The sequence below is a fragment of the Arvicola amphibius genome, chromosome 8 (genome assembly GCF_903992535.2).
Source record: "Arvicola amphibius chromosome 8, mArvAmp1.2, whole genome shotgun sequence".
Classification (NCBI taxonomy): domain Eukaryota; kingdom Metazoa; phylum Chordata; class Mammalia; order Rodentia; family Cricetidae; genus Arvicola; species Arvicola amphibius.
In genome coordinates, this window is record NC_052054.1 from 127,810,708 (window position 1) to 127,829,740 (window position 19,033).

The window sequence follows — 19,033 nt, forward strand, 5'->3', positions numbered from 1 at the left end:
TTCTCTACAAGACTACTTACACGAAAGCAGATAGTTGAAATAGGAGGAACTGTTATTTAGGGTTGGTTTTGTCTACAAGTGTTCAAGGGAACTCGTTCACAGACACTTAGCTCTTGTTTCCACATAGACGAAAGGCAGTGAATGCCGATGACCTTACCAACGGTAACGACTCCCGTCAACAGGATGATGTTACACAGACTGAATGAACAGAGGGGATCGGAACCAAGAGCGGAGACTCACAGCCACAACTGTAATGGTTCCTAGTGTTCATGGATCTTTTGGTAAGATATTGTCTCAAAGGAAGAGACCCCTGGATCTCCTCTAAGTTCTCTAAGCCTGTCTAGCAATTTCACAATTACTTAATTTTATCACAAGGCAAATAATATAAACAAGAACCTAAGGGTTATTATCTAAACACAACCAGTTATCCTCTAAGAAGTAAAAAGATAGGAAGACAACAAAGAACAGAGAAAGTCTAGTGAGAACTAAGGGGAGGAGAAGGAAGTGTTAAGGTGGTGACCCATGGCATGACCACACGTGCCCAAACAAAATGATCCTACTATAGTGCAGAGTTCCAAACTGTGTAAAGGGACACTGGGAAGGAAAAGGTGGTACAAGTATAAAACTTGTTTTTTTTTTTTTTTTAAAGAAAATCATTGATTTCAGAATACTAAATAAACAAATGTGTTAGTTCATAACTTTTGGGGGGAGGATGTTGTGTTTAAATTCTAAGTGCTGGCTCTCAGAGCTGAAACCAGTCAATCCTACTTTCCCTTCGACCCTTCTATAAAGTAGCTACAATCAATGACAGAAAAACATTTCCTTCCTCTCCCATAGAATGTGATGCTAAATGAATACTTGCTAATTTTTAAAATTATAACTACCACATGAAAGAGGAATAACAATTTTGAGAACTCTCCCATGTTTGTTGTGGTGTAATTCCTCCTTGGAGAAGGGAGAGGATTAGGTGATCCCGTGTGCATGTATTAGAAACCTTATCAGGGAAGCAAAAAGAGAAAAAATGCTGCAGATACTTCAAGCACGTATTCCAGGCCAGCAGATGGGCCTTAATCAGTACTGAGGAAGAATAATTATCTTCAGATTCGTAACAGACAAGTACTCTTAACAAAAGCAAATGAGAAGAGGCCGGGGAAGTGGCTTCAGAGCCCATCTCTGTGTGCGTTTGACGCTCTCAGCCCTGGCACACTGGAAAAACACAAAGATGCACCAGGTCCCTTGTTATGCTCCCGAATGGGATTTTACTTCTTTAAATTCAGACTCAATCTGTTTTCAGATCTGTGTGGCAGGGACTGATTGCGTGACCACCAGGTGGGCAGCGTTCCACAGGGTCAAGTTTGCAGACAAACTGCCGCAGTTGTTAACAGCTACAGTGGAAAATTGCAAATATTTTTCCTTGGGCCTTCGGAAGCTCACGACGTTGCTTTTCTCCATACTCATCAGTTTATTGTGTTTTTGTTCATTATTTCGCTCGTTCATACTCGTCCATCATCTGTGAATGCCTCTTTTTCTCCTAGGCTCTAGGCTGTAGGCACAATGGCATGCCTTTGTTTTCTCCTATGACCTGACCATGGCACTCTCAAGGCTCACAGCTGATAACACGGTACTGGTTGAGGGAAGCTTGATTTTGTCCCCTCGCCGTCTGACACACTTGCCCTGCTTGACAGCGTGCGGGTCGATCACGCTCATTACCTCGATATCTTTGCACGTGTGTGTGTGTGCTGTCTGTGGGTTTATTATTTTTAGTCCTGCTTCCTGTTCTCTAGGTTGACTGGTCCTTAAAAAAGTACAACTTTTAGTAACTGTGTAATATTAAAATGCAAACTATAAATTGTCTCCTTTTATTGAAAAAAAAAGATTCTCTATTTTGCATGTAGAATTTCTGCACAGGTAAGCAGACTTCACATATTTAAAGGATGGGACTCACTTAGAAGTTGCATGTTCCTTTCTGAGTTTCCAAAGTAGGAAGGTGCAGAGTTTCTCCTATGTGATTCCAGGGGCTAACAGGGGCTAAGAGCTTTCACCCCGTGGCACTTCAAAGGCCGTCGGCAGCAAAGCCATCGGCAGCGAAGCCGGTGGCGGCAGCGAAGTCGGCAAAGCCGGCAGAAGTAAAGCAGACACTGCTAGTCTCTAAGGCCACAGTTCCTCTGCCGGGATTTACTTTGCTAAACTGAAGGTTAGAAATAAACACTAAATGCACCCTTTTATTTTGAAGCATAATATTGATATTATAGAAATATTTTATCTTGTTAAAAATTTCAGTTTGTTAGACAAAAAATCAGATCTCTTTTCCATGAAATACAAAATAAGTTCAATTTTAGTCTACTGGGAGACATGTCTGGAGGGACATGGAATAACTTACTTAATGACAAATATTATTTCAACTGACTATAAAGGCACACATTTATAATACCAGCAGCAGGGGTCTGTGGGTTTCCGGGCAGCCAGAGAACTACATAGCAAAATACTATCTCAAAAGCCAAAACAACAACAATAACAACACTTGAAATACTGCAATTTATGCTATCAACAAAAATACAGAGGCTTTTCTGGATCTATACAAGATAACTTCATAGCCACTAAAATACTTTAAAATACAGTAAATCCTTAAGCTTTGGTGAGTCTACAGTTCATAAGAAAGTGCCTGACATATGATTATACATAATACATCATACTCACACATGAGAATCATTTAATGCTCTAAGCTACAAAATCAAAGGCTGGTCATTTGGAAGTCACCTAAAGGCTCTATGCTAAAGCTACAATAAATAATATCTGGTGAATTATAAACATTTAGAAGTCACTGTTTTCAAAATTCTAAACTCTAATAATAGACTGTTTCTTCAGAGCCATAATAAGCTCTGCAGGCGAATAATGGGTCCTCTAATGGGCTTAATTGCTGCTGGGCTATAGTCATGGCTTCTTCTATTGTGCACAAAGAACAAGCAGAAGGGCTTAGCATTCTGCCTTAAATGAGGCAGAGGCAGACTAGGCACTCAGGTTAAGCTCATGTGATCACATTTTATTTAATTATCTGTTAGCGCTGATAATTAGTTTTCTCATTTGTGAAGCAGTGGGTCTGGATGAATTGCCTTTAAGGTCCTTTCTATCTCAATTCGATGACTATGGTCTTCATTAAAGAGTCTGGCCCAGCCTTCCTTCCTAGGAATCCTATCCATGCCCACAGCAGTGAAAGTGACATAACCCACTTTCTCCTCTTTCTCTTGTCACCGTGATGCTAGCCATCAAGTGAGAAGAACTCATGATAGCCACAATATGCACTGAGCAAAGTGAATGCAAATAATAATAATTAATAAAGAATGAATGGGCATGACTCACCTTTCAGAAGGTAGTCTCTCTCTCTCTCTCTCTTTCTCTCTCTCTCTCTCTCTCTCTGTGTGTGTGTGTGTGTGTGTGTGTGTACGCGCGCGTGTGTGTTTATGGGTACATGTAAATATGACTGCGTATTAAGAGTGAGGACATATGTGTGGAGAAGTTTGCATTGGGGTCTTCCCTGGTCACTTCTCTACCTTAGTTTTTGAGGCAGGGTCTCTCATTAAACCTGGAATTCACCATAAAGGTTCTAGACCAGAACTAAGGTCTTCAGGCCAACACTATTGTCACAAAGCCATTTCGTCAGTCCCTAGAAAGTCCTTTAAACATAACTGTAGGGCATCCTATCCTTGTATAATAAAGGGAAAGAAATCTTTTCAGTTGTCTCAACACAAACAGGTTGACGTAAGAGAACTCAAAGGTTTTCACACATACAATCAACGGCAACATAGGTATGGATGACGTGTAATAGTAAATAGTTTTCTGAAAATCCTTTCATAGGTATCGATGATGTGTAGTGGTAAATAGTTTTCTGAAAATCCTTTCCCAGAGGACTGGAAATATAGCTCAGTGGTAGAACTTACCAAGTAAGCATGAGACCCTGAGTTCCACTGAAAAGAGAAAAACGGGGCAGGAAAAAGGACAGTAGAGAGGAAGGAAGGAAATCCCCATCCACATGCCTTGAAGGTCTAGAGATCTTTCTCAACTGTCTGTGGTTTGGGGTCTGGCAGGAATAACTTAACCATGGCACTGTGGGTCCATCATAGACAGCCTTGGCCAGTCAATGACTACACAGCATTCATGTTTAGATTCTACCCAGATCTATATGATCTGCCTAGAATTGAATTTCAAGATCTCTAATATAAGGAAGTCCATTTCTGACATTCTCAAGTCAGTGGAAAGGGAGCTGAAGAATTTGCCTATTCTAATGTGGTCTTGATCCAAAGGGCTGCAGTTGGGTTCTATTTATCTCTTATGCCAACTTGGCATGATAAAAAGGCAATATTTCTATTATGCTTCTTAGATTTTTCTCCATTTCAGGTGAATACAATTAAATAGAGATAGATAGGTTTGTTTTATGTTCTTTGGGGTTTAGAGATAATCTCACTACCTAGCCTGGCCTGGAACGCTTGTGTATTCCAAGCTGGCCTTAAAGTTAAGATCCTTCTGCTTCAGTCTCCCAAGTGTTGAGATTACAGGAGCACATGGTAGCAATATGACAGGCAGATTACCACCATGTCTGCCTCTAACACATAGTATTCTGGTATGTTCTTGCTACATCTACCCAGGAGACTTAATTTGTAGATGTGAATGGCTAGACCATGTGGCTGCTACTCACTATGTATGGCAAGCATCTGGGGAAGGCAGAACAAGTGCAGCCAAACCAACTGGTTGCTGGAAAAGATGATACAGTAAGTCACTATCAAGGGAAGCGTGGCACCCATGCAGAACCGACAGTTGAATAAGTTTGGTTTATTGCACGGATACACTGACTTTGTACAAACGAGCATGTGTAAACGGAAGATCAGCACTAACTTCCACATTCCTTTTTGTTGTTGTTTTTGTGTTTTGTTTTGTTGTTTCCTGGCTGCCCTGGAACTCACTATGTAGTAGAGCAGGATAGCTTTAAACTTGAGCCTCCTTGGGCTCGGCTTCCTGACTGCTGGGATTATGTGCCCATTCTACTTCTTCTTCTGGGAGGGGAGAGACTATTTACTAAACACCCACGAGGTGCAGAGCACATGTTCCCTTAAAATACTAGACAGACAAAATATATCTGCCAAATGGGTGAATACCAAGGTCAAGGGTACAGCTATACTCTCTTTCACTATGTTTTATGAGGGATTATAAACACTAAAATTATAAAAATTGACAACAGCATTGTGGAATGAATGTCTGATTTCTGTTGTTTCTCATTTTATTAGCGTATTCATTAGCCCCATATTCATATAGAATATGAAGAGATACAAATAGTTAATGGGGCTGTTATTTAAGTGTTTCTAGATTTATTTTGTGTGTATGTGTGTGTGTGTGTGTGTTTTGCTTATATGCACGTATGTATATCATATGTAGCCTGACCCCCAGGGAGGTCAGAGGAGGGTGAGGGATCCCATGGAACTGGAGCTGCCGTGGGGTGCTGGGAACTGAACCCAGGTCCTCTGCAAGAACAGCAAGTGTTCTTAACCACTGAACCATCTCTCCAGCCCAAAAATAGAGCTATTATTTACTTGTACTAAAATTGTTTGATTTACCTGGACATTTGTTTACAAAATAACTGATTTACATTTATGTTAAATAATGACATTTTTGTTTAATCAAAATTGTTAGAAATTCACACTGACAGCCGGGCAGTGGTAGTGCACGCCTTTAATCCCAGCACTCCAGAGGCAGAGGCAGGTGGATCTCTGTGAGTTCAAGGCCAGCCTGGTTTACAAGAGCTAGTTCCAGGACAGGCTCCAAAGCTTCAGAGAGACCCTGTCTCAAAAAAAAGAAAAAAAATTCACACTGACTTCAACCATTTTTATAACCAACTTGCCCCTATTACTTGCTGTCATCAGTAAAAGGAGAAAAAGAAAAAAACGTGTGAAGAGAGTGAGCAGTCTGAACGTGCACGCTAATTACCTCTGAGCTGTGGCGCCACCAATAATTTTTACTGTCTTTCATTCCTTTCTTGTATTTCCTAAAATAAATACTTATTTACTATAATGAACATGCATGATTTGAATTACAAAAAAGGGCGGAGTATTTTCTTAAACATAGTAAAGATTGCCATCACATAAGACGGGAGAAGGTCAAACAAAAGACAGTGGCAAACGTTCTCCCCGCTAGACAGTGAGGTTTGCTTTGTGGCTCCAAGTTTGGCTTTTCTTGGTGAATGAGCAGGTGAAGAGATGGCAAACCGAAACAGCTAATAAAGTCCCACCTCATCTAACACGTGGGCATGATCTAAAGAAGCTCTGTCGGCACACAAACATGCTAAGTGTCAGGGAGGGAAGGAGCGCGGGGTGTCTATGACAGTCAGGGCTGCACTACGCAGAGGGGTTGGAGACAGAAGCTCAGTTCTCTATTCAGTGCCTAAATCTCCCAAGCTAACTTCTGAAGGTGGAGCCAAGAATGCTTTGTTCTAGTTTTAAAGTAACAAAAGCCTGTGAAAGTGGAGTAGCTTTGTTTTTAGAAACAGAGGGAAAACAGAAACAGACTGTGCGGGTGTGATACTTATTCTTATAGAATTTCAATATCCTGGGCATATTAAGCCGAAGAAGGAAGGGTACTTGAACACACTCACTGTTGTGGGACTCACACGCATCCAGCTCAGGCTATGTCTCTTCAGGAGCTTTGTCTGCTTTGAGGGGCATGTTTTCCTACATGCAGAGTTTAAATGAGCTTTCACAAAATGAAGGTGATCAACTCCGTGCTAGTCCTGTGTGCATTTTCCTGCTTGCAGGGGGAAAAAGGAATGGCAGATGATTTATAGGATACCAGAAGCAGCACCATCGAAAGAAGCTGCAGTACAACGCCGTGGTCAAATGTCAAAACTGCTACAAGCAATTGTTTGCTTTCTTGGGTACCAGAGGCTTAGATGCCTCGTGAAGCTTATTGTAACTGACAGCTTTTCAAGATCGAACTGGGGGGGAAGGGGGAATAATGAGAAAATGACTGTCATATTCATTTTTACATAGGCAATACTATACAATAATGTAATCGAAGCAAGCACGCTCCCAGGTTGGCCTCTGGTTGCCTGGGTAACGGGTATGTCACCTGACCTCAGGGCCTGAGCGTTCTCATCTTCAGATCACGTGGTGACTATGAACTGCACAGACTCATTATGCTAAATTCTAATCTCGCTCTTCTCCTAGTGGCTCCCTAGAACAAAGCTGCGGCCTTTCCTTACGTCTCCTTTGAAAAACTGAAGCTATCTGAAGAGCTGATTCTTTTGCCAAATCAAAAGAATTCGTTAGAATGGGGCATAAAGGACTACAACTTTCGTCTGCAGAGAACGCGATATTGAGGAAAGATAAAAAGTCTCATGTCAGCCCCCAAAACTGTACCTATTTGAAAATGGAATGGCTTGTAAAAATAATTAGCTTTTGTGAAAGTAGGGGAAGTCTAAGCTTAAAGGACAGAGAAGAAACTGGGATTAAAGGACGTCAGTATATTTTTCTCTTCCTAATTCAGTTCTAGGTTAAGAAGTAATTTAAATATGCCCCGGAAAACAGGACACACACAGAACTGTGCATCTTACGGCAAAATGATGTATTCTGCTGTGCCTCCTTCCACAGCCATGGCAGTGTGGTACTGGAGCAGTGGGGGAAGTGCAGGCGAATGCAGCCTGCAATGAGACAAAATTGAAATCACACAAACCCTTAGGTCCTTCGTCCTTCGGGGGGTTGGGGTTCCGAACGGGATCCCGGATGCTACAGTCTGTGCCTGCCCAAGTGAAGTCACAGATGCAGGTGGCTTCATTGCTACACACCTAGGAAGGAAAGAGAGAGATGCAGTACTGTGGATCACCAATGGAAAATATAATCTAAGGGGCAGGGTGCACAAAGGAATCTCTCAACGTCATTTAGAAGGCTTTGGGGCCTGGGTTCATTGCTCAAATTACTGAATTTTTTTTCCCTTGATAATTATAGAAAAAATAATGATTAAGATGAAGAAAACTTTTTAAACTTGTAGTAGTCATGATTACTTAGATACACAAATGTCCAATAAAGTAGCCTTTTTTCCCAAAACAAACATTTCTAGAAACATTCATGAAAAACATACATGCTTAATTCAGTAAATTAACAGTCCCGGGGTTCAAAAGACACTTCCAAGGGGTTATCCTTGAGATAAAAGACCGAGAGACACAGTCACTAGCACACCGCGTGACCTCAGCACGCCTAGCTCATTTGGTGGCACTTTGCTTGCTGGATAAGCACTCCCCCCCCCCCCCCCCCATCTGTGAAGTCACTCTTTCCTAGCGGAAGCTTCCATCAAGCCACAAATGGCATGGACTTCCAATTTACATGAATCAAATAAAACCCTCTGCAAGCTAGAAAGAAAGGTGCTTAGACCCTTTTATCATTAGGAATGATCAAATCAAATGCCAAAGCTTTTAAATCTCAGGTACTGTGGTATATGATTATGATTATTAAGACTGAACTTTGCTTTTTAAAAAATGGCAAAAATGAGAGGGGGAAAAAAGCAAAAAGGAGCTTTTATGTCTCATTTTTTTAGAGCAATAACTAAAATGTTTAAAAAGTCTGCCTGGTGATTTTATTTTCCATAGCAATTTTGTTGAACACTCATTAGGTGTCAGGGTCTTATGCTAAGAACTTTATGAAAAACTTCTCATTTCTCCTCACACCAGCACCTAAGGGTAAGTACCCACCTACCCAGACCTCTAAGATGCCAAGAAGTAGAGCCAGGATTTAAATCCACAACCCTCCCTAACCCCTGAATCCATGTTCTTAAGTCACCAGGTAAGATGCTGACTTCAGTCTCATGATGGGAATGAGTGGGGCACACCTTTGGGGGGCGTCTCTGAGTGAGTTTCCAGAATGGTTAGCTGTAGGCCATAGGGTAAAGGCCCAGCCTGAATGCGGGCCACTGTGTCATCCCATGGAATGGGGTCCTGGACTGAATAAATGGGGGACCTGTGATCCCCGTTCTTGCTTTCTGACTTGACGAGAGTGCAGAATAAGCTTCGGGCATCTGCCCTTTCCCATAACGCTGGACCGTGGCCCTTGCACCATGATCCAAGCCACCCTCTGCTCTCTGCAGTTGTTAATGTCAGGTACCCAGTCACATCAGCCAGCAGAGTGACTAGCACACCAGGCTACACGGCCTTCCTGTGAGTGTGCTCAGCCAAGCATCACCGCAAGAGGGGCTTTGTGAGCCTATCTGCTTGACTCTGCCTCTGCTCAGCCTCACCTGCCTATCTCTCGACGTTGGGTTTTTCTGACCTTCATTCCAGACCCTCCTTTTTTTAATTATTATTTCTCTATTTCTTTGCACCCATTTTTCTGATTTCTGAAGTCTGTATAAATTTTGAAGCGCTTTAATTTCACTAAGTCCAATATAAATCACTGTTATAATTTAAGTACTATTATTATCAGTATTAAACTTCGATTTTTCCAGGAAAGGCAACATTCTCAAACACTTTAGTCACAGAATTAAAGCTATGCACAGGTTTCAATATGGACAGCGTCTTTTTCCAGGGGTGGGGACTGGGGGGGATGAGGACAGCCCAAGCATAACTGGGCATCATTAGAAGTCTGGAACCATCTGTGTTACGTTCTCCTGTCAGTGTGACCTGAGATGAAAGTCAGTCACTAATATGACATATGTTGTTTTGTGCTATTAAAAAATACGGATACAGAGCCTCCAGTCCCTTAGCAACCACATCGATTTTCTCCCAACTTCTAAGATGTCGTGGTGGCTAATTTTATGTGCCAAGTTAACTGGGCTGTGGGGTGCCCAATTGAGCATCGTTTCTGGATGGGTCCATGAAAGCGTTTCCAGACAAGAGCAACGTCTGAATGGGTGAACTCTGCGGAGCTGATTGCACTCCCAACAGGCACTGAGCAGAGCACAGAAAGAGGAGCAAACAGAGTTCAACCTCTTTCCTTCCTTCAGCGTTCACCCTGAGCCTCTTCATCTTCTCCAGCCCTAGAACTCGGGTGTGCACCCTCAGCTCATGTCAGCAGACTCAGAATGTACAAGATCTCCATTTGATAAACAGCAACAGTGGGACATCACAGCCTCCATAATCATGTGAGCCAATTATTCATAATAAATCTTCTTAGACAGATAGAGGATAGATACATAGACAGGTGAGCAGATAGAAGATTTATGGCATTTTTCTACAGACTATTGACTAACACAGATGTCCAGTTATAGTTGGGGAACATGGTCAAAACAAATAATCAATAATGATATGAGAAATAACAAAATAAAATCAAATTAATTTATAAATAATTACTTTAGCAGATAAAGCTACTGAGAAAATGACAACAGTTAGGGCATAGAATGTGTCCACAGCCTCAGTAAGAAATGACTGTCCTGTCACTGTGAGCTGAGGAAGAGTCAAACTGCAACACTGAAGTCTACTTACCCCATGGCCTGAACAGACTTTGCCCTTGGAGTCAAGTGGGCAGCTGCTCATATTCAGGGCTTGAATCTGTAGGCACTTCCGGTCTAAGCACATCATGGATGGACCACATGGAGTACCATCTTCTACGTAGCCCACATCGGTATCGTCATCTAAAACCACATGAGCACCACTGGAAACAGAGAGAGATCCACATGAGCATAGGCACCGCACCCACAGTCCTGTGCCTGCGCCAACAAGACTCGCCATTCACGAAACAGAGAAGATTGTTACAGCTCACAGCGCTGTTCAAGCCTATCTCCGCTGCCCCCACCCCCAGAGGAGCGCCAGGAAGACACTGCCTCTCCTCATCAACAGCAGACATCCCCAGGAACAACTATTATTGCTAGGCAGCCTTCTGACTTGTCCATTGTTTCCAATATTAAGGCTAAATGAAGGTATTTGTGTAAAAAGAGAAGAAATGCCTGGTTCTCCAAGGCGTTGTAGGGAAAGGCAGAATGGGGGGAATAATGGCAAGCAGAAACAGCAAAATAAGGTATTTAAAAATTATTATTACCCTCAAAGGATTTAGCTATCACAATTAAAAAGATAAATCCAGGCGAAGTCTTCTTTACTAACGTAGACTTCTTATGTTTCAAAGTGAGGGGCAGTTAGAGTTTGAATGATAATTAATGGCATAATTACTAACAGAGAATCTTGCTGAATGTTCTACAAATATGACAGTTTGCAATATAACCATATAATTTAACAAGGTTATTAAAACATGCGAGAATGTATACATTGAAAGAGTGCTTGTGTACGTAGAGGGTACTAAATATAATACAACAGATGTATTCCATGGACGAGCTTACTGCCTAAGGCCTCATTAGAATTACCTCAGAGTCATTTAACAAGATGGAAAAGTAGCAGTCATCTGATCAAGACATTATCCAATTGTGCAGAATTACTCTTCGATAATTTCCAATAATCATTCACTCCCAGAAAAAAAATGCTTTCGGAGTCTCAAGAAAGTGAAAGGGCAGATGCTGTGTAGTAGGTGTGGGGTGTTTTTCTAACATCAATAAACTATATTTTAATAACTATTTTCTGTATGTGATTTGGTGCTTGTTAGGTCGTCATCTAAACCAGACACATGCAACATAAAATACAGAGAAAAAAAATAAAACACAGTGGAGTGTTACACTCCAGTGCTCCAAAGATTTATCTAGGGGTAAAATGAGCCCAGGTTGAGTGTTCCTAACCCAAAACTCTCTGAAATGTTCCAAACTCTGAGCACTGGCAGGATGCCATGACTGGAAAAATCCAGCTAAAACACAGCCGCACTTGAAATGCAGGGACAGCGAAGGTACTGGAGAAAAACCGCTGCTCGAAATCAGAAATAGAAATGGCCAGTAATTACAAGAAAGTCCAATATGATTCAGGGAACTGCAATTCAAGCCGCACTAAGATGCCATCTCAATTTACTTAATGCAGCTACCATAAAAAAAATTACAAACACAGGCTAGAGTAAAGAGAAAAAAAGAACCTGAATATACTAAGAGTGGCGGTGTAAATTAGTATAGCCTTCAACAAAACAGAATGGGGGTTTCTTTAAAACACTAGGTAGCGCTACCGTGTGTTTACTGAGGCATTATCACAATCGCCAAGCGGCAGAGTCAACCGACCCATCAGCAGAAATGGACGTGGGAGATATGGTGCATACAGAGCAGACTACCACTTAGCCACGGAGAAGAATGGCTGTCATTTTTAGAACGTATGTGAACTATGTTGCACACTGAAAGATAGGTGCGACGTGCCATCTCGCAGATGCATGAGCTTGTAAACGTTGTCTGAGCAGTGGAATAGTGAAGAGTGGGGTTGTAGATTATGCAGTGTGGGGTGGACGTAAGGATCCATGCTACAGCCCTGCGTGGAGGTCTTCAGTAAGCGCTGCTAACATACACGGATACTATGCTAATAAAACAGATGCAAAACCATAAACATTTCCTTCAGTCTGTAGTTTAAGGTACAAATGAAACATGAGTAAATTCCATTCTTAGTCCTGGGTTTCATCCTTGGGATGAAATGTTAGGTCGTTGATGTTTCCAAATTTTGCTGGTCTGAGACTGTGATCGGGTCGCCTGATGTGTTACCTGCAGTCAACGAGTCGGCCTTGAAACTGTGATCAGGTCGCCTTACACGTTACCTGCAGTCAATGACTCTGCCTTGATGGTAGAAGGACGTGGGGATGATCTCTCCTTGAAGCTGGCCAATCCTCGGCGCTCGGGTAAGATTGGTGCAGAGTAAAAATCCACAGAACACATCGCTGCACGGGTTTCAGAAGGCAGAAGACAAAAAGGGTCTGGCTCAAAACTCACAGACCTCACTGCACACACATTAGCTCTCATACTGTGCGGCTCTGGGAAGCGAACCCAGAGCCTTGCAGATGCCAGGCAGGCAGTTACTGCCGAGCCCGATCATCTCCACTCCTGAAATCTCTCAATCCTCTCTCCACTGCGGAATAAAAGCACTCGGGCCCTCTGGCTTAGCTAGGACCCTCCTTGCCCACGGGACGGCCTCACTCATGAAGTGTGCACCCTTGAAAAGAAAGGCCGGGGGTGTTCTCAACAGCACTCCTATCCCTACATCCACTGGTCTCACACACCCCTCCTCTCCACTCCAGACTGACAACAGCACAGCCAGATCACAGGGCTAGAAGGATGGCACTTGCAGACAACAGAAGACAGAACCTGTGAATGTGTGGTTTCTACATCTTGCAACCATGAATTCACGAGTGCACGAATTTAAAAGTCAACATAATAAAGATGGCACAGCGGAAGGGAAGCCATCATCTAGATCTTTGGTGGCATTATTCAATGACTCACCTGCTGCCGTGAGGACACTTCTACCTCCAGCCTAGCTGCTCAATAAACAATGACTCATACAGGATGACGGCAAGAAGTGAAGTTGCCACATCACCAGAAAGGAAACCTGCGTGGAAATGAGCTAAATTCCACTCATAACCCGAGAAACGCAAACTAAAACCGTGCCAAGATAGCTGTCCACAGACACAAGAACTGATAAAGGTAATATATACACACACATATATATATATATGGTAAGGTGAAGTATTGGTGAAAGCAGCATATATTATGGAAGGGTTTCCTAGAGCACAACTGTTTTTAGGATTGATATCATCTGCTGACAATGAAAACATGCATCTGTGACCTAGCAACCGTCTTGCTAAGTACACGCCCTGGAGAGACGGACGCGGTCTACACTGCACTATATGGACAAGAATGTCCACAGCAGGGTAGTTCATGTTTTCCTCTTCTTTTCACATTTATCTATTTTAAAATAGGGGAGTTGTGGATGCAATGTATAATTCATCTTCTGACAGTTTCATACAGGTATGCATTGCATCCACAACTCCCCTATTTTCTGTCCACTTTGTGCTTGCCTCAGCCTGGGAGTGTGGTTGCTATGCCCCAGCGGTTGCTATGCACCAGGGTGCTCACTCACTGTTTGCTGCATTGGATCCACCGGTCTCCGTCTTTGCCACAGTTGCCCTTCTCAGTGCCTTCCGTGTTCAGCTTCTCATAGCAGAACTTGTCTGACCCTGCAGCCTCTATCAGAGACGGATGAGAGAAGAAAACACATTCTACTTCTCTGGGCTACTCACACGCAGTGGGCTGCCGCCAAGTGTCCATCAACTGCCTCTCAGAGACAGGGGGAAAAGGGACTCTTGATTGCCAGTTCCTACGGTGAAAACATTCAAGGGCTGACTTCAAGCTGTGGATGTGCCATTCCCTGGCTTATCAAAACCTCCAAAACTCAGCTGCTTTTGTAGGCTAGTGCAAAACTGCTCCAGCACAGCACTGTCTGCGATATGAGAACTCTCTGGCCAGATCTCGCTGGTGGGTTTAAGGGGACCAGTGAGGAAAATCACTAGCAGCAACAAGCACACCACCACACACAGTAAACAAATATGTATTCTTAATCCTGTTTTATTTTAGCGTGTGTGTGTGGTGGGGGTGGGTATCTGTGGGTGTCATGCTTAGATGTGCATGCAATGTCAGATGAGGCCAGAAGAGGGCATCAGATCCCCTGGAAATGGAGTTACTGACAGCTGTTAGACACCATCTTAGTGTTGGGACATGTGGAAGAGCAACCAGTGCTCTTAACCACCGAGCCATCTCTCCAACCTTCTTAATCCTATTTTATGTTAATATTCAGAGATGAATTTAAAAGTCTCAGTCACTGAGGTTGTTAGGCTTTGTTTTGTTGTTTAAACAATCCACTCTTTAACCAAGCTGGCCTTTAGCTAGTAGTAGTCGTCCTGCCTCAACTTCCCAAATGCTAAGACTGCAGGTGTGAGCCATCGTGCCTGGTTCTGCTGACTGATTTTTACATCAACTCTTGAATTTTGATATTTAAATTTTAGGAAGACGTTATGTCCTAATCATCTAAGTGAAGCACTGAGTACAAATCATGCGTGTGAATGACACCTGTCAAACACTGAAATCACTCATATGACCTCTTTTGTGCACTTTCTTCGAGATGAAAGACCCAGCCTCAGCCAGCTAGAGAGTCTCAGTTCTCGTCCTTCCAGTCCTGAGCAGTTTTTATCAACTTGATACAACTAGAGGCACCTCAAAAGAGGGGAGTTCAATTGAAAAACTACCTCCACCAGATGAGCCTGTAGGCAAGTAGAGGGGCATTTTCTTGCTTAATGCTTGATGTGGGAGGGCCCAGACCTCTCCTGGGCAGGTGTTTTGGGGTTGTGTAAGGAGCAAGCCGGGTAAGCAGCACTCCTCCACGGTCTCTGCTTCAGTTCCTTCATCTGGCTTCCTGCCTTGAGTCCCAGACCAAACCTTACTCAGTATGACAGGAACACACAAGCCAAATAAATCTTTTCCTCCCCAGGATGATTCTTCTCGGTGTTTTTATCAGAAAGCAAAGCAGGGCAATTCTTATGTGGCTCTCCTGAACCGAACAGTTCTGAGTCACTGCCAATGTCAGCCAGAGACATGTGTATTAACATTCAGGCAACATGTCAGAGATTTGTCACCATGGTCCTGTCTGCTCCCAGGGAAATTCCTGCGTGTCATCACTTTAACTGGGACAGTGAATGACAACAAAAAACCAAAACAACAACGAAACCAAGTCTGCTCCTCTCCCCAGGCGAACCAGCAAGGCACACAGCAAGGCATGCGATTGTGTAAGTGGTCAGATAATGACTGTGACCGTGGCACCCAGCCTTGTGGTCGCAAGTAAAGGCCAAGGAAAGACACTTTGGTTTGCATGGCAAGATCTCACTTGGTTATCGGTTTGCCACAGCTTTTGCTGCATCATCATCACTATTTGAGGTTGACTGGGAATTGAACCGAAAGCCTCTCACGAATTCTTTCACATCACTCCGTGCTGGGTATCTCTGTCACGGGCTGGAAGAAAGAACTGTGAAGAGAACACTGTACGGCCGTCAGGCAGGAGGATGCAACCTACTTGTTCCCCAGATGTACTGACACTGGTTGTCCCTCGTCTTGCACTCCCCACTGTAGCAGCGACCCTGAGAGAAAAAGCAGGTATGTTGTGAGTCACAGATCACAGGGCCGTTTTCTCCAAAATTCTGAGTTCAAGGTCCCTCTCTGGGTGAGCCACACAACGTTCTCTTCACTCCATCCCCACGTATCTCCACAGTGGCCAATAAGAAACATAAACATATTTAAAGAAGTGGAAGGTGCACCATATTAAAATGTAGGAGCTCAGGGTACACTTAATAGCACAGCTCTTTAAATGTAAAATAGTTATTGTAACTTAAATTTTTATGGGGAACAAAATTTGTACCATTCTGCAAATGATACCAAAATGACTATTAGCCTCTCTTCTATGTGAATGGTCGGGGCTATAGTGCTGACTCGAGAAAAGTCTCATAGAAGACTGTCATCTTTCTGCTAAATAGACAGGCTAAAATTATTTAGGGATGGTCACAACCCAGCAAATTAGAGCCCCAGTTTCTGCAGCCATTACATTTCTTTTCCTTCAATCTGGACAATTTGTCACTGATCAAACATATGTAATATTTAGATGAAATAAAGCTAATATAAAGCAGCACCCCACTTCCCTCTAAAGTTACACTTAACAAAAAGGGGAAATAAACAGCACTAATCCTTTCAAAATTACACTGAAATCTTACTTAGAGCCTAGCATACCTGATTTTGATTGCAGGCATAGCCATCTTGTTTATGGAGATTTGGCGGGCACTGAAAAAATATTATCATTTTAGTTGATGTACAGCATATAAAATACTTTCAGAAAAACGTGTTTAATATAATAACGAGAGGGAAAGTAAATATACAATTAGGAACATTTAGAAAAGCACATAAAACTCCATTAATGGGTTATTTAATGTAATTATATCATTACTAAAATGAATAAAGTCCATGCAGTTAATCATTTTTATGTTTCTCTATTTTACCAGGAGATGGGCCAGATAATAAATAACGTTTACTTGTCAAGGAGTTACAAGCAGAAGGGGCTAAAGTGGGCAGCGAAAGGAATGGATCAGCTTGCTGCACAGCAGTGGACACATTAAGAACTAATTTGTAGGACCTTTTGCAGCTTCTTGTACATGTCGAATCTGCATGTGAAATGGGGACATGTGCCTACAGGACACTCTACAGAAACAGGAGAAACAGTCTCGCACTGCAATGCCATCAACGTAGGTGCTGTACCGCCGTGGCAGTGCTGACCTCTCACACCTGACTTGGACTAGAATGATCTATGGGGAAGTAGGGTATTTTGGTTTTGTTTTAGCCAAACTATCTATCACACCATTTTCAAGTGCGCTTCATTTTCCCCAACAGGTATCCAGAGTAAGTGACGTCACACTTTTACGGAAAGGCAGGTGCAGCCGTGTTGAAAGAGTTTGGACAAGGACTCCAAAACATAGTGAGACACACTGAGGGCCTCCTTGCTCCCCACTTCCTCGGAAAATGGCTTTTCAACCTAACAGTGGCTCTGGCCTCAATCCAGAGTCTCCATCCTTCTTCATCTGTCTCCCCGTACTTGTCTTTTTGTCTCTCACACACCATCCAGTATGGCTGCAAATCCTCAGATTCACTTCGAAACATCAGCTCTTTTCCTCAACTTCTACCATTTAATCCCCAGGCAGGTTAGGCTGCCACGATTAGAACCGGGACTGTAATCTCCAACCGATGCCTCCCTGCTTAGATCCGGTTCCCTGTACTGCTCCCAGAGAGATCCCTTAAAACACAGACGCTAAACCATGTTGGTAGCCTGCTCAAAAGTTTTCAATGGCTCCCAAGTTCCATGTGATCTGCTCCTTCCATCGACACCCCACTAGATCCCTGACCTCATTCCCAACTATCTCAACAGTTGATGTGGCTCTGTGCACTAAGCCAGGCATGTTGCCAGCCCACTGCCTGATTACTGCAGTGCTCACTCCATCTCCTCCTTAGGGGTTTGGCTCAAATATCACCCTCCCCAAAAGCCTTCTTTAACCACGGTCTTAAAGTGGCAGCACCCTCCCAAGCTGGCATCCTCAGTTCCCCATTGCCTATGTTCTCCTTCTCCACCACACCTGGCACCAACTGACAAACTATGCATTTCCCTTGTTTGCTCACTTTTGTTCCCATAGCTACATGGGCTCCATGCAGGCAGGATTTTCTGTTTGGTTTCCTGCTGCATAAAGCAACATCAGGATGTGGTGGGTGCTCAATTACTACTAGCTGACCAAGAAAATGAATGGATCACCCATAGTGGTAAAATGGAGTTCTTTAATGTGGCACACATACGGCTGTGCACTGAGCTTGCCACAGAAAGATGAAGGACTCGTGCAGCGTTCCCAGGGAGCAATGACACACTCCAGAACACGTTGCAATAAAATGGCAGTTTGATATCTTCCTAAAGGCTGGAGCCCCTACGGTTTCATTCACCACAGCTTTTCACTCGGCCTGGTGCTGAGTATCTCAGGGATGCATTGATTGACACCAGAACAAACTTTACAAAAGCAGAAATCTCTGTGGCCTCTTCTATCTCTCTAAATTCTCTCAGAATACAATCATCATCTCATTAATCAGCTTTCATAAATTATTCACTTGCCCTAAAACCAGTACAACCACTGTAAATAGAAATGGGTGGGGGGAAGGCATTCCTAGAATAGGCATGTCATTCTTATGAAGTCTTAAAAGGAGAGGAGGGGAGGGGAGGGGAGAGGGGAGGGGAGGGGAGGGGAGAGGAGGAAAAAGGAAGATTGCTTTACTGGAAAAAAAAAAAAGTCCTCATTATAAACTGTCTCAGCTACAAGTGAGCCGATTTCTAATCCACCTGTTTTTAGTTGAGGCCAAGAAAAGACAGTTGTTCGACAGGTGTGGCAGGGCACACCTGCTGCAGTGGTCTGAATGAGAGGGGCCCCATGGGTACATGTATTTGAATTCTTGATCCCCATTGCTAAGTTTGGCTTTTATAAGTCAAGGCACTGTCACCATGATAGTAATCGGGACCACCAGGAGGTGGCAATGGAATGCTCATGACTAGCCTGAACCTCGAACAAACACACAAACAAAAAATCACTAAGGGCAGTTG

The 19,033-nt window shown here is 43.1% G+C and overlaps 1 protein-coding gene across 1 annotated transcript in view; it reads right to left on the minus strand.

Annotated features, from left to right (window-relative positions):
* Adam23 (ADAM metallopeptidase domain 23) overlaps positions 1-19,033 on the minus strand; it is a 159,461-nt gene that overhangs the window by 15,331 nt on the left and 125,097 nt on the right. Inside the window, exons 19-24 of the mRNA XM_042055634.1 lie at positions 16,639-16,689; positions 15,932-15,995; positions 13,949-14,054; positions 12,633-12,752; positions 10,451-10,619; positions 7,714-7,825 (exon numbers count right to left, since the gene is read on the minus strand). Coding sequence (XP_041911568.1) covers positions 7,714-7,825; positions 10,451-10,619; positions 12,633-12,752; positions 13,949-14,054; positions 15,932-15,995; positions 16,639-16,689 — 622 coding nt within the window. The remainder of the gene's footprint in view (positions 1-7,713; positions 7,826-10,450; positions 10,620-12,632; positions 12,753-13,948; positions 14,055-15,931; positions 15,996-16,638; positions 16,690-19,033) is intronic.